The 15,643-nt window shown below is 41.2% G+C and overlaps 2 protein-coding genes across 9 annotated transcripts in view; one reads left to right on the top strand and one right to left on the bottom strand.

Moving 5' to 3' along the window:
• The window catches only part of SLC35A1 (solute carrier family 35 member A1), a 29,061-nt gene extending 22,972 nt beyond the window's left edge, over positions 1-6,089 (top strand). For both annotated transcript variants that reach the window (XM_061131577.1, XM_061131578.1), the window contains 4 exons: positions 581-647; positions 2,534-2,710; positions 3,222-3,356; positions 5,191-6,089. In XM_061131577.1, coding sequence (XP_060987560.1) covers positions 581-647; positions 2,534-2,710; positions 3,222-3,356; positions 5,191-5,318 — 507 coding nt within the window. In that variant the 3' untranslated portion in view covers positions 5,319-6,089. The remainder of the gene's footprint in view (positions 1-580; positions 648-2,533; positions 2,711-3,221; positions 3,357-5,190) is intronic.
• Positions 1-15,643, bottom strand: part of RARS2 (arginyl-tRNA synthetase 2, mitochondrial) — an 84,112-nt gene that overhangs the window by 9,002 nt on the left and 59,467 nt on the right. For 3 of the 7 annotated variants that reach the window (XR_009690938.1, XM_061131571.1, XM_061131570.1), the window contains exons 12-20: positions 15,366-15,426; positions 13,901-13,977; positions 13,275-13,399; positions 12,417-12,484; positions 12,223-12,332; positions 11,678-11,773; positions 10,657-10,731; positions 9,010-9,073; positions 8,478-8,549 (exon numbers count right to left, since the gene is read on the bottom strand). Coding sequence is in view for 6 of the 7 variants with exons in the window: in XM_061131571.1 (XP_060987554.1) it covers positions 8,478-8,549; positions 9,010-9,073; positions 10,657-10,731; positions 11,678-11,773; positions 12,223-12,332; positions 12,417-12,484; positions 13,275-13,399; positions 13,901-13,977; positions 15,366-15,426 (748 nt within the window). In the remaining variant the exon portion in view is untranslated. Of the gene's footprint in view, positions 1-6,925; positions 6,977-8,293; positions 8,550-9,009; positions 9,074-10,656; positions 10,732-11,677; positions 11,774-12,222; positions 12,333-12,416; positions 12,485-13,274; positions 13,400-13,900; positions 13,978-15,365; positions 15,427-15,643 lie in introns of those variants that run through there. The other 4 variants (XM_061131576.1, XM_061131574.1, XM_061131572.1 and 1 more) reach the window with 3 other exon arrangements.

Raw genomic sequence — 15,643 nt, 5'->3', positions numbered from 1 at the left:
TTTAGCACCACAGTTCAGAAGCATCGAGTTTTCGGTGCTCAGGTTTCTTCACAGTCCAACTCTCACATCCATACATGACCACTGGAAAAACCATAGCCTTGACTAGATGGACCTTTGTTGGCAAAGTAATGTCTCTGCTTTTTAATATGCTGTCTAGGTTGGTCATAACTTTCCTTCCAAGGAGTAAGCGTCTTTTAATTTCATGGCTGCAATCACCATCTGCAGTGATTTTGGAGCCCCCCAAAATAAAGTCTGACACTGTTTCCACTGTCTCCCCGTCTACTTCCCATGAAGTGATGGGCTATGCACAGTTCTGTGCTCGGGTGCCGCTGTTATGAAGAAGGCGCACATGGTTATCAGGCAGTCACTGTGGCTGTGATCTGACTGATATGTTTTTAACTTCAGTACTTTCGTTTGTCCCCGGGTGGCATTTGTTTGGTCCTGTCTTCTATAGAAAAGCTGTGTCTGATGATGACACGTACTTTCGGTATAAACAGAGTTTTGTATTCATTTGTTTGGTCTCTTGGATGAGTTGTATTTTTAGTCACTAAGAATAACTTTTAAAACATTACTATTGCAGGTGGAACAGAATCCACTGTTAGGATTTGGCGCTATAGCTATTGCTGTATTGTGCTCAGGATTTGCAGGTAAATCATAAAAGCACCACTTGATTCAGTTGTCAAATTGTTTTTCTAGGGAGCACGTAGTAGTGTTTAACTCAGCTTAGATCTCAGTCCTTACTCATTTTTGCAGTTATGTAAGAATGTGTTTGTCATCGTTGACTATCCCTAGTCCACCTAAGAACCCCAAAATAAATGAAAAAAGACCTCTGAAAATGGAATAAGTTAGCCATCAGAAAGCTCAAGTACCTCTTTGTATTTTTCTGGCACTGACCTCAGGCTAGATTCGGCTGCTTTAGGTTGCTAGTTACCAGCTTGCTATCTGTATTTCCCTGGTAATCTCAATTTCTTCCTCTGCTTCAACAGATTAGGAATTATGGAGTAGGGAGGAAAGGGAGGTGGCAAATACCTCGGAAAACCTAGTACCCAGAAGTAAGCGCCAAAAAGGGAGAGAAGAATCAAAACCACTAACATCAGATAAAAATGGAATCTGGACTCACATGTGTAAGGGAAAAGCAATCCATCACTGAATCAAGAAGAGACAAAAGTATGAATGTTAAGTGCAATGTAAGAAATGAGATGTTTTAGAAATAGTTCCAACAGAGAAGAAACTGAAAGGGTATATTAGTTAGAGCTATACATCTTTATTATTTATTTGTGCTATTTCAAGAGTTAAGACTATTTTTTTATTTTATAGTACTTGATTTTTGACTAGGAAAGTAATCTTTTTCTCTTCTAGTCATCTGATGAGAGGGGAAGATCTAAATTTAGGAATAAACTTAATGACAGCATTGTGCTAGACTTTTATTCTTAAACAACAAATCAGAAACAAAAATTGACTTACACTCGAAGTAACACACTGTTTGATTTTTAGCACTGTTTTGAACAGTTAGTGTGTCCAGCATTCTGTTTAGTTCAACCTCTCAGGACACAAGTGAGGAAACAGAAGGTGGTTTAATACCCCTCTATGCTTGGAGTAGAACTGAACAGTTAAATGGCTCTTCCAGATGAGGAAAATCAAAGTTAGAAATAGGAGTAGCCATTATGTTTGTTTCCATTCTCTGGCTCTTTCCAACGTAGGTTCATCAAAAAAAAAAAAAAAGCCTTGGTTTTCACTTCATTTTAGCTGATGGGTCTAGTGGCGGAGTCTCTAGCGTTTGTAACGAAACTCTCTAATGTCCTTGTTGAACGCGCGTTCATTTTACGTTCAGAACTTACAGCTGTGCTGCGTGGCTTCTGGAGGGAGAAGTTACGTGCTCTTCTGGAGCACTTAAAAAGCGATGGGTCCTCAACCGCAGAAAAATGCGCATATACACAAAACATACTGTCTGGTTAGGGAATTCATGTTCCTTCTGACAGTGTGTATAAACTTGGCCTGTGGACCCGTTTTAAAGGAAAGTGGCTTCACTCAGCAAGTTCTACTTAAATTTTATTTTGGTTGTGTTACTTACTCTGAAAAAAATTCCTGGTGGTGATTATATAGGTTATTTTGCAAAGTGGAAAGTATTCATCACTAAGCAGATACTACAGGAGTATGATTAAGATAATTGAGTCTTAACAATATAGTTTTCTAGCTGACCAGGCCAAGTGTTTCAGTGGCAATAGTAGACAGCTTTGGTGATCTAGCTCACTGCTGTCATAAAGGCAGAAACTTAACAATATTAAGAACTTCCTATTAAATGTGGGTTAGAAAGCTCCCTCTTGGTTATTAATTCTATTTCTGTAAAAATACAGATTGGTGATGTTCAGTATGCCCTGTGTCATAGCCAGCAACATGAACGTGCATTAAATTAATGTGTGAAATGTTTTGTTTCCTAAACCATATACTTCATATCTTTAGATTTTTATTCTAAATGAAAGACATTTTAATTTCTAATATCTATTTCATATTTGCATACTTAATTTTCTTTCAGGAGTATATTTTGAAAAAGTTTTAAAGAGTTCAGACACTTCCCTTTGGGTGAGAAACATTCAGATGTATCTATCGGGGATTGTTGTGACATTAGTTGGCGTCTACTTGTCAGACGGAGCTGAAATTAAAGAAAAAGGATTTTTCTTTGGTTACACATATTATGTCTGGTTTGTCATCTGTAAGTATCCAGGAATTAAAGGTTCTAGGTAGATTAAAAAAAAAATATTAACAATATAATAATATATATTATGTAATATAGTATAGATTATATAATATAGAATATATTATATAGTATGTAATAAAAGTTAGATGTCATTTAAGCCTTTATAGCATTTTTAAATTGTTCCTTTGATACTGAGAATACCAGCTTGAAAATGTAATTTTGATTTTATTGACTTACTTTTGTGGCAAAGCTATCCCAAAGCAATTTTTGCCTTCACAATCAGAAGTACCTAATGTGTTAGCAATAAGTGTGTACAGTTTAGTAGAGTACATAGCCCTTTGGGCATCTGGAAATGTTTTGTAGGAACTACGACTCAACTTTTAGTACAAACTCTCAGACGGCTGCTTCTAAGGAAAACAGCATTTTCCTAGGTAAATTAGTATGGCATCTCTGAGGATGAAAAGTGCCCCACCGTCATAGAATGTTTCACTTGAGTGTTAAGACTTTCTTTCTTTCTGTCCACAAGTGCTTGCCAGCGTTGGAGGCCTCTACACGTCCATTGTGGTCAAATACACAGACAACATCATGAAAGGCTTTTCTGCGGCAGCTGCCATTGTCCTTTCTACCGTTGCTTCAGTGATGCTGTTCGGGTTACAGATAAGTATGTCTTAGTTGGTACTGTAGGTTTTTGACAGGGAAGAGCTTCTCACTTCCTTGGTTCATTGTTTATTAAGTATGGCAGTTGCTTCCAGTGTTTACAGACATTGCTTAGTTTCGCTGTCATTTATCCCAGAAGTGCAGCAGCTCATATCTGTGTGGAATGTGGGGTTCTCGGGACTCAGGTTACTTCAGTGGGTCCAGAGCTTAAACTGAGGGTGTTACTTCTATATGAGAGTGAGCAGGCCACTCAGTAGGAAGAGCATTTCTGCAGGCAGGGCCTTCCTGCTCCGCAGGCTTACATACAAGGCTGCTCAGGTGCTTCAGCGTGAGTGCAGTATGACACAGCAAAGGAGCGGAAGGGCCTGAGCAGGTGGTTCCTTACCACAGGGACTGCAGTAAACTGGGCTTTTTTCTTGAGGGAAGAATAGTAAAACTTCTTTCATTTCCCCCTTAGCTTGTACCTTCCTGTTTTAGACTTGGGTATAAACTGCTTTTGAAACTACAATCCAAATCTAAATTTTCTTTTATAAAGCTATCTTTTATTTCATTTAATATGTAAAATAAGAAATTCATTACTGTAGCTGGCATTCTGGCACCTCCTTTATGCTTGTCCTTCTAGTATAATTTTCCCTAGCCATATCCACTATTAGTTGTCTTCTGAATTATTTAAGCAGAGATACTGACTTACCAGTTATACCATAAACTAATACATGAGGAAAATCTGTCAAATATCAACATTAAGTAAAAGAGTCAGATCTGGCCTATGTTTACATTTCATTTTAAAACTGACTTTTGTTATAAATGCAAATAGAAGAACATCAGTATCTTAGGAAAAAAATTGATGGTATGGTTCAAATCTTGCTTGTGCCATTTATTAGCAGAACAGCCTTGGGGAAGTTACCTAGCCCATGTCTCCGTTTCCGTGTCTGTAAATAGGGAACAAGATCACCTGTCTCCTAGGGTTATTTTAGGCGAAGTGCTTATTAGAACAGTGCCTGGCACACAGGTGTTCTGTATAAAGCCAGTTGCTTACCATTTCTAGGCCCTACTCTAGATGTTCTAATTAATTTACCCTCTCCCCCCCTTTCTGAAGGAAAAGCTAGTCTTTCTTAGTTAGGGATGAATTAAAATCCATGGCTCGATGTAATTTCTCTGCATGACATTTTTTTTTTTTTTAAAGATATTAAGACTCTGCCATTGTACTCCCTAAGATAGAATATGGCTTAGTTTTGAACAGAATGTACAGTTTGACACAAAGATTGAGTTATATAATGCCTACTTTGGGCAAGTAATTCAGTTATGTCCTGATTTTCAGAATTAAGATTAAAAAAAAAGGTTAGCAGAAAATATGCTTCCTTATTAAAATAAATCACCACCTCATATGCTCTTCAGGAATCCTCAAAGGTTTGAATCATTAGTCACCTAACTTTCTGAATTTGCCAACTACCTCTTACTCTAAACTTGAACAGGTTTCTAGTGTCATGGAAAATCCATGTTCCACTGCTCTTTGAGTCAGCATATAGGGATGTTGGTATGCTCTTGGTCAGTGACCCCAGACAGTGATACGTGTGTTCGTGAAAAGTATGTAGTCGGTGACTGTCACTCCCTTGACCTCACCATTTTGTTTTTTTTGGTGTGTGGGGTGGGGGGTGGTGCTCCAATTGATTACTTTTCTAAACCTTACCATCAAAATACAGAACACTTAAAATTTATTTTCCGTACAATCTGATAGTGTAAGCCCACAGTTGAAAGTCTTCAAAATTTTAAACTGATCATCGTGATGTAGTTTTAAGGGCACAAATACAGATTAAGCTTTTTTTTTTTTTCCTTTCCAGCACTCACCTTTGCTCTGGGTACACTTCTTGTCTGTGTCTCTATATATCTCTATGGATTACCCAGACAAGACACTACGTCCATCCAACAAGGAGAAACAGATTCAAAAGAGAGAGTCATCGGTGTGTGACGTTAGCCTCAAAAGAGATTCCTACTAAGACTAAACCATTTATATTAAACTAGAGCCTTAAGTCAATTTCAGAAGGTAGATTTAAAAAACAAAAACTGGTCTAAGAATTAAGAAGAAAGCTATGTGAATGAGTTTTAATGTGACCTGTTTGGAATCAACCTGTTTTAAGAATGAAGGATTTTTATTATTGTATATATAACAATGTACATACAATAGTATGGAGACGATGTGGTGTTTTAAAAAAAAATCATGCGAGGCTGCAATATTTGATTAGTGAGGTCTGGGGTTATGTTACAGGTTAAAGTGCCAAAGCCGTCTCTGCACTAACTGTTCTCTTGTTCAGGTACCAGGGGAGAAGGGTTGACCCCTCCTTATTCTCCAAGCATGTACAGTCTTTAGTCCCCGCAGCAGTGAAGACCGAGCTCTTTTCTTACAAAAGGGAGGCAAAAACAAGACAGGCTAGTTCAGAAACAGACTGACTGTGTAACTTCTCAAACTGAATCTATCTAGAAACTCAGACAGTGACGTATGGGTGGTGACTGAATGCCCCTTTAAGTGCTGGCTCTGTGCCATTCATTGTCTGGACTCGTATTTCTTTGCTATTAAGGATATACTTTTCTTCAAAAAATATTTCTAATGTCACTTTTGTACTTTTTTAAATAAAGTATGTAACTGTTGGGCTCTCGATAATTTGTGAAATTTCAGTGTTTTTTAAAAAAAATTTCTATGATATGGGAAAATTCAGCAATAAACTTAATTTATTATATGAAATCTGTTTGCTCACTACTTGTATTGTAGATATGACCATTAAGACAATGCTTAAGCATAAACACAAGCCCAAAGCATTAAATTTTCTACTTTCTATATGCGAACTTTCATCAAGTTGCAAAAAGGGCTTATATAAGAGACTCTAGCTAGCATTAAACAACAACAAAAGGAATGTGTGAAGACTATAGGGCTCTAGGCTATAGGAATTAATGTACATTTCTTTCACGGAGCTACTTTTTCAAAGACCTGGCTCTAACAATCATTGCCCCTGTGTCATTTTACTCAAGATTCAAATACTAAGGAAGCTAGGAATACTAAGGATCTGGGAAGGGGAATGTTTTTTCAAAGAGGCGGGGGATACTAGACCTGTAAAACATGTCCCAACTTAACGTTTTTATTCCATGGCTGATTTATGCTGAAGAAATATTGATACTTTACGTAGAGAATTAGCAATCTGGAAGCTAATTCACTTAAAATTGGAGTCTTTTCTAAGATTAACAATGTATATACCATACTTGCCAATATAAAACTAAGCTCACTCAACTAAAGAAGCTTTAGTTCATGCTAATTGGCCTCTCTATGCATAAAAATAGACTGTCATTGGTATTCAGAAGACTTCTAGTAGCAATAGTTAGAATAAATTTTAGCAGATCAGAATGGAAATTCTCAGATGAGGATAGCTGAACCTATCAAACAGAGCACATCCTACTCATGTTCCCTAAGCAGGAAAATGTACTTAACAATATGCAGATACACGAAACTGGGAAACTCCATTCCAAATATGCTTTAATGGACTAATTTACAAAGATCCTAAGCCGGTATCTGTAAAGTAATTCCTTGTTATTCAAATGTATTCAGTGCCCCAGTTCATGTAGTGTGCCAAGAGTTACCTGTACACAGCAATGAAAAGGTAAGTACAAGATCTGTTCTCTGGAAGTAGTCAGCTGTATCGGCAAAAAAGCTTAATTTTGGTCTCCCTAAATTTATGAAGAACACTCATGATCCTAAGAAAACTGAGGTTTTTCTGCACAAGTTAAAAAAAAAATATTTATAAGAAGAGTTTCTGGATGAATGGCATAGTAAGAAACCTCAAGCCAGAACTCCCCTCGCCCCACAAACACACATACATCGGCAGGCGGAACAGGTCTCACTGAGAAGTAACTGGAAATGAGCAGAAAGGCTTGTACAGCCGAGGCTGTAAGAAGGAGCCACACACAACCAGCAGGAAGGGCGGAGAAGCAGCAGTCTGGTGCCCCGGGGGGACTCGGAGGAAGGGCGATCACACCGGTGGAGAATCCTCCCTGGGAGGGAGCAGTTCACCAGGCATGCTGGGCAGCCCAGCCCTGGTCAGACACAGCCAGCCCCCTGGGCTGGTCGAGGCTGGGGCCGCCCCGGTGCCTCTCGAGTCGGGTGTGTGCGCCCGTGCAGACAGCAGGCCTGTAACTGCCTGTTGGTGGGAAGGTAAGTGGGCGCAGCTACTGTGGAAAACAGTGCGGAGGTTCCCCAAAGAACCAAAACGAGAGCTGTGATCCAGCAAGTCTACTCCTGGGTATATATCCAAAGAAAAACAAAAACACCAAAAAGCTACATGCCCCCTCCCCAGCGGTGCTCACAGCAGCATTGTTTGTAAGCAAAAACATGGAAGCAACAGTATCCAGCAACAGAAGATGTGCATAGACGTGAATATCAGCCATAAAGAAATGAAACTCTGACATTTTCAACAATATGGATGGGCCTAGAGTTGTTATGCTTAGTGAAATAAGTCAGAGAAAGACAGATACTCTTGTCATCACTTATATGTGGAATCTCAGAAATAATACAACAGACTCACAGATACAGAGAACAAACTAGTGGTTACCAGTGGGAAGTGGGGAGAAGCAAGAAAGGGGTAGAGCTTAAGAGATACAAACTACTATGTATAAAACAGGTAAAGAAGAAGGATATATCGAGTTGCACAGGGAAAAACAGTCATTTTGTATTAACTTTAAATGCAGTGTAATATATAAAAATAGTGAATCACTAGGTACACCTGAAACTAATGTCACATTGTAAACCAACCGTACTTCTATTAAAAAGCAAAAACCCCTCAAGCCAGAGTTTAAACTCTAGCCCTTTGTCTCCAGTAGACCAAAGTGACTTTAAAAAGACTTCACTTAGTTTTATAAAAGTCTGTTTAGCACTTACTGACCATGAGGGAACTCAGATGATTTTTTTTTAAAGATAAAGATTTAATAAGTTGACAAATCACTTAATAAAATGTAGACAATAAAATACAGATTCTGACACAGAATAATAGTTTCAATTCTATTCTAAATGGCAAGGCATATAAGAATAGATAACTAGAATTTAGTATTTTAAAAGCAATTCAATTAGAAATTACATTCTACATACAGGTGTTATTCCAAGAAGTTTCATTCCATTGGCTAGGACTGAGCGGACAGCTCTGAAAAGGTGAAGTCTGGCCTACAAAATAAATCAAAGAATGATCAAAGGTCAATTCAGTAACAGGCTAACTGTAACTGAATAAGTAAAACTGCTTTTAGAAGTAATTCTAACATTCTTCTAAATTAAAGTAGGAACAATATCTCCAAGTGCCCGAGGGTTGGCTGTGAGCAAAGAAAGACAAATTCCTAGAATTTGTTCGGGAAAACTGGTACTCAGGGTGGTGGGATGGGAGTGACAGTCACACCGTGTGAAGCAGAGCTTCAGATGAGGGGAGCTCGTCACTCACTCGATGCAGGAACGTGTGTCTGTGGTGGGAAGTAACAGTGACTGTTACAGCGAAACTACAGTGACTGCCTGAGCATCTAAGCACGCTGCCGCCGTCTGACGACAGGGTGCTGCTCCAGAACATCTACCAGACTGACTCAGTGACAACAGGCTGAGGACGCCAGAGACGACAGGGAGAAACGAGACGACGTACCCCGGCCACCTCGGGAGGACTGCTTCTGACGTGCAGCGTCCTGTGTGCCACCGCGGCGAGATGACTGAGAGAGGAGAGACCGGGGTCAGGACCAGCAGGAGTGACCTGTGAGCCTGACATCTCGTCTCAGCCCCTCAGTTCAGACAGGTCAAGGCCCAGAGCCACTGAAGGACATTTCCAAAGCTGAAGGGATGAGACTGAATTCACTGCTTGTCACTAACTGGCAAAGTGAAACAAACCAAACTCCAGATTTAGAGTTTTGGTCCTGGTTCCACTGTTAGGGCTTCCCTGGTAAGCTCAGATGGTAAAAGATCTGCAATGCAGGAGACCCAGGTAAGATCCCTGGTCGGGAAGATCCCCTGGAGGAGGGAATGGCTATCCACTCCGATATTCTTGCGTGGAGAATCCCATGGACAGAGGAGCCTGCTGGGCTACAGTCCACGGGGTCGCAGAGAGTCAGACACGACTGAGCGACCAACACTAACGCTACTGTTGATAATACTGGGCGCTGTGATTACAACTTCATTTGCTTTAAGGTTATGATCTCACTGTTTTATAAGCACAGGGGTTATCTTCTAACATTAGCTTTCCTTCACTTAGGCATCCCTCAGGGTGAGACGTGTAACAGCCTGGCCTGTCTCCTCTGTATAGTGAGGTGGTGGCGTAGGACTAGTTATCAGCCCATTCTGCACACACTGGCCACTCTTAAAGTATTTTTTCTGTTTACGTTACAGCAGCAAGAACAATACTGTGCCAGAGAAATGATGCTTATGACATTGGTTTTAATGATTAAGTGACAATAGAGATTTTCTGGCTTCTTCATGTCTATATGTCTAAGTGAAAATTAAAAGAAAACAAAAAACCTGTAAATCTGGGGAAGACAGGTAGAAAGCACGGTCAAGAAAAAAGTCCCAGTAAATCTGATTTCAATAAATCTTGAGTGAAAGCAAATACTTCCTTTCTTAAATAGCTTTATAAGAAGATACAACTTTGTTGCTATAAGAGTCAACCTCTATTTAGAGTTTCTAAAACCAGCACTGCGAAACTTCTATCAAAGGGTCACCTACTCGCTTTCCAATTCATCCTCTACCCTCGATCAGACTGACTTTCCTGTGCCTCTGCTTAGAACCTTTTTATGGCCCTCACTGTCCCAGCGTGAGCCGGAACGCTTCAGGACACAGCGAGAGGCTGCAGGTGGTTTCTCGCTTCCCCCAGAGCTGCCTTTGCAGTGCTCTTCACGCATCACATTCTCGCTCAGCTCTGGGCTTTTCCTTCTCTGCCACCTTGTTCCTCCTGACTCACATCTACACCCCTCCTCTGAGAAGTCCGCTCTGAAATCTCGAGGCTGGCTGAGAGTCCTAACGCCGGCCCTCATGTCCACTCTGTCCTAACATGCACTCTCTGTGCCCGTCCACGATGTAGCTGTTGGTTCCCGTTCACTGGACAGCAGTGACAGGACCTTCAGTCACTGAGTGAACGGACATTAACTGCTAACGTGCAAAGAGGAAGTGAGAAGCCCTGGGACCTAAAGTGTAATTGTTTAGGCTGACAGACTTGTCTATGGGAAGCCTTTAGATGAAAGAAAGGTCCTTTGTCATATCAGGTCTCAAACACTTAATGCCTGAAAATAGCAAGTTTATAAAGTACCTTAGAGTTAGAAGGTAGCTGACAATGTGCCTGGGCTGAAGGTCTTGAGATGACCTATAAAGCACCTCGTCGAACCTGAAAGAAAGATGAGAGGAGTGGGTGGCAGAGGAAGGCTGGGCACGTATTACACTCAGCTAAGATGCTAAGACAAAGAGAGTGAAAGGTTGACTTGATATCATTAGCGGTATTAGACATATGAAAAACAACCTGTGTAAATTTGAAGGTGAAGGCACATTTTTCTTTCTTACAAATACCTCCATGGCAGGTACTTTTTAAATTATCTTGAAATCCTGTGGGCCTAGCCTAAAGCAAGGACTTAAATCATAGCTGTTAAATGTACACAGGCTCCAGCCAGGTTTAGGAACATAATCGAGGAGAGTCTTTTCACTGCCAAGAAAACCAGGTTGGCTTATTTTTTTCCTCAAAAGTAAGCCAAATGTAGGTAAACTAACCCCTCTTCCCAGGAAAGAACCGCAGACCACTGTGTGGCAAAAAGAGAAAATGCCCTTGTTGCTAAGCACCCACATCCCTTCCAGGTATCCCCGAGATCATCAGTCTCTCCTGACAAGCACGGCTTCACCGATGATGCCGGTGCGGGCGCAGAGGCATGGCCCCCTGCCCCCTATATCTGAGGCTTCACTGGAGCCAAGAGCAAATGAAAGGCTTATGGTCTCAGGGAAGGTGCACAAGGGCAGGGACTTGCCTCCACTCATCACAGAGGGTGAGAAGATGATCGTTTCTGAAACGTAAAAGGTTATGCTTTCACCAGGCTTTACGTTCTCATACTGCGACCTAAGGGATGTTAGGCATCTGGGCTGATTCAACGGTGATGCTATTTTTAAAGCCTCAGGATCAGCCGTGAGCATGCCCTCCGTCTGCTCTCTAAAGGCAGGCGCTCACTCTTTGGTCACATCTTTGGAGAAGGGCTGTGTGCAGTCACTGGCCTGTTCACTTCAGTGGTCAGCAAATGACGACAGTCCCTCACGGAGCAGCAGCAGACGACCTCGTGAGGACCCCATACCTGAGAAGATGCTGGAGAATGGAAACAGACTGCGGCTCTTGTAAGCAGGCAGTGTTGAAGTCATTGAGATAGCCGCATCCAAAAGTCTCTTCCAGACTGTTGTCAGAAGTTTAAACACAACAAAGGATTAAGCAAGTCAGCTGGGGTACGAGTAACTGCAAGTAAGGAACATCATCCCAGCATGCATACTCTCATTCTCCTTAATCTAGTCCTAGACACGGAAGCTAACACTGTTTGACTCGATGCCTCAATTTTTCCTAAATCTGTTTCTTCATCTGAAAATGGAGTATATTCCTTGGCGGGATTATTCTGAGTGCTAAGTAAGGTAATACACAGAAAAGCATTGTTACATAGGTGTGCAATAAATAAATGTTCAAAAAACCTCTCAAGATCCACATATAACAGGAGGTCCACCGGCACCTAGCTTTGAATGTCAGATGTGGGAGAAGTGCAGAAAACAGCGCCTTTGGTCTTGGAATCACTCCACCCAGGCCTCACCCTGAGGAGGCCAGAGCCATCCTGTACTTCCCCGCCGCCCGTGTCACCTGTGGAGGCGGGCGTGTGTGTACTGCAGGAAGACTCCCGTGTCCCCGCGGCTCTGGAAAACACGATCCCAGCTGAACTGGTAGTCAGACAGCAGGAAACCTCTGAAGTCCTAAAACGACAGGAAACCTTCAGCATGCGGAGTCGTCGCAGTACCCATTCAAAGGCTCTCCCCCCGGAAGCAGTCTCCACAGACCTGAATGATGAGGGCTGCGAGTCCCACTTGCTCTGCTGTCTCCTGGGGGTTCTCCAGCTCTTTGGTCGCTGAAACGGACAGAGGTAGCTGCGGTCACCTTGCGTGAAACTGGACAAGACCCAGGGCTGAAGTGCAGATGTGCTGCATGCTAAGCTGCTTTAGTCGTGTCCACTCTTCAGTCGTAGCCCGCCAGGCTCCTCTGCCCGTGGGGTTCTCCAGGCAAGAACACTGGGTTGAGTAGCCATTCCCTTCTCCAGGGGATCTTCCCAACCCAGGGATCAAACCTCTGTCTCTTATAATGGCAGGCGTGTTCGTTCCCACTAGCGCCACCTGGGGAAACCCGCCAAAACGTATGTGGACAGCATCAAGAACAAACGGGCACAGTGGGTACTTGACTCTCCTAATTTGGGCAGACTTAACTTTGATAATGATGTTTCCCAAGCCTTCATTAAAAGGGAAGAGACATGATTTTTCTTACAAATATCCCATGTAAGACATTAGACTTCTTTACTTCTGTTCCTTCTTTTTCCAAGGGTGAAGCTTACACAAAGCCAAGAGACTTGTGACTTGCTTCAGTTGTGGAATACAGGAACTCTGCATGATCACTCCAGCTGTGGCGTGATGATGCTGGAGCTGCCTGGGCAAAGAGGCTTGGGGTGTATCGATTCACATTACCGAACCAAACCAGAGCCAAGTAGCAAGCACCAAACCCTGGAGCCCTCAATTAGTGAAGCTATTTTTGACAAGGTTAGTGAAAGTTCCAAGGAGGGATGGTCAGAATAAATCACACTGCACAAGAAGTCCAGCAAAACATAAGAGTGGACGTAAGTTACGCCTGTAACAAAACAATGAATTTACTCTTTACAGAAGCCATGTTCTGTAGCATCCTCAGTCGAATCTCATTTAGAACATCTTCCAGAAAAGTGACGTCTCCTCTCCGAGTTTTCATTCCCTGCACTACCCCAAAGGGCACGTGCTGGCACCTGAAATGGAGCAGCAGGCAATTAGTTCACCGAAAACGGAAGAAGCTGCTGATCAAAGTATGTAACAAGACATTTATAGAGAACAGTCTGAGCTTTTAACTCCTGTAATCAATAAAAAGTGAAACATGCTGTGATGTGTTGCGTGCCAGAACACCACACAGAAGATGTTCAACACACAGCCTCATTTCACAGTCACAGGAGATGATTAGATTTTTAGTTGCCTTTATGAAAAAAAGGAGATCGGAATTAAGCATTTTGAAAATCAAGCCATTGAGAGCAGTTATCTAATAAAACCATTTATTAAATGTTTAGAAGATAGAAATCAATATAACCATGCAATAATAAAACTAAGTGCAAAGAACAAATGTTTTTCCACACTAACAGCTTGAAACAAGTAAAGTTTGAACGAAAGTCTAACAACCTGGTACATTTTTGGACATGACTGATCTAGCAACAGATGAATGCTCTTGAGAAGGCACTTTAGAATCATGCAGATCGTACCTGTCTGCCCAGTCATATCCCATGATCTGCAGCATTTGGAACACTTGCTGAAAATGCTTTTTTTGCCCTTTATCTGTCTTGAGAAAAAAAAAAAAAAAGTGTATTTAAATAAAAGAACAGTCTTAAGTTAAATCTACAGTGGTGTTGTTTAGCCGCTAAGTTGTGTCCAACTCTTTGCGGCCCCATGAACTGGACCTACCATGGTCCTCTGTCCGTGGGATTTCCCAGGCAAGATACTGGAGTAGGTTGCCATTTCCTTCTCCAGTTGATCTTGCAGACCTAAGGAATCAAACCCATGTCTCTGGCACTGGCAGGCAGATTCTTTACGACTGAGTCACCAGGGAAGCCCATTAAATCTACAATATGTTGGACATAAATCATACTAAAATATTTGAGTTTTGACAGGCTGGAGTCATTATCAGCAGATCAGTTTTAAATACACATATGAAGAGGATGCCACTGGAAGAATGTCTAAGCAGAGCGCTCTGCAAGAGCAGGGACAGCTGCAGCGCCCCACTGAATATTCCACCTGAATCACTCCTCTCTCAGCCACGGGTACCCTGATCTCCAAGGAGGCCAAACCAAGCACTAAAGAGATATTTAAAAGCAATTTCCCCCCCTTAGGAGAAACGAAGGTTTCACATGGAAAGAAAGGAAGGGAAGCAGAGACTAGAATATTACTCAGCATAAAAGGAACAAACCACTGACATATGCAATAGTTTGGGTGAATCTCAAGGGCATTCATTATACTGGGTGAAAACAGCCAGCCTCAAAAGGTTACCTAGTGTGAATCCATTTACAGAGCATTCTCAAAGTGACAAAACTGTACGGTGAAGAACAGGGCAGTGGCTGCCGGGGTGAGGCTCGGGGGAAGGCATGATCACTGAGGAGCTGCCATAGAAGAAGTTGTTTTGTGATGGCACAGTTCTGTATTATGAATGTGGTGAAGGTTACCCGAATATACATGTGTTAAAATTTCATAACCATCCCCCCATCCTTCCACAATCCAGACCCTAACACAAGTGTCCGTAAGTATTGGTGAAATTTAATTAGGGTGTCTACCAATGTTAGTTTCCTGGTGTCAACAAAGTATCATCATTTATAAGATATTATCTTTGAGGAAGAGTGAAGGTAATATGGAAACTACTATTCTGAAACTCGTGAGTCCTAAAATATTTAAGATAAAACACTAGTTTTAAAAAATGCATTATGACACATATATATTCATTACACATAACCATTCTTTTGTGTAATTTTCTTTTAATATGAAGCAATGTGAACACTTTCATTTTTAAAGTTTTTTTTTTAAAACATAGTGGTTGCCACCATAAACACACCACTGAATTCTTTCTATAGTTTGACAAATTATTTTTGCATAGTTTTTCAACAGGGCTTTCAGTTTCTATCTCTGCAGTTTTCATGAGGCAGGCATCATAACCTTTTGTTTTTTATTGTGATTACTTACCACATAGATCATTTTATCAAAATTATACTTTTCCATTCGATCTATAGCAGCTGCAAGATCTCTGAAAAAAAAAAAAAAAAAAAAATGACCGTAGATTAACTAACTACGCAGATCTGGGTAATAATTTGCTTCACCTACTTAATAGCAATGAAACTTTTCTAATTAAGAGCGACTGTTATTCCTCAGCCTCAGGTATAGGACCCATGCTTCTATCATCCCAATACCATGCTTAGCTGCAAAGCAATAATAACAAAATCAGCTTTGGGAAAAGAATTATG

The sequence above is a fragment of the Dama dama genome, chromosome 28 (assembly GCF_033118175.1).
Source record: "Dama dama isolate Ldn47 chromosome 28, ASM3311817v1, whole genome shotgun sequence".
NCBI classification, from domain to species: domain Eukaryota; kingdom Metazoa; phylum Chordata; class Mammalia; order Artiodactyla; family Cervidae; genus Dama; species Dama dama.
The sequence above is the reverse complement of the archived record's forward strand: the minus strand, read 5'-3'. Positions and strand labels throughout refer to the sequence as shown.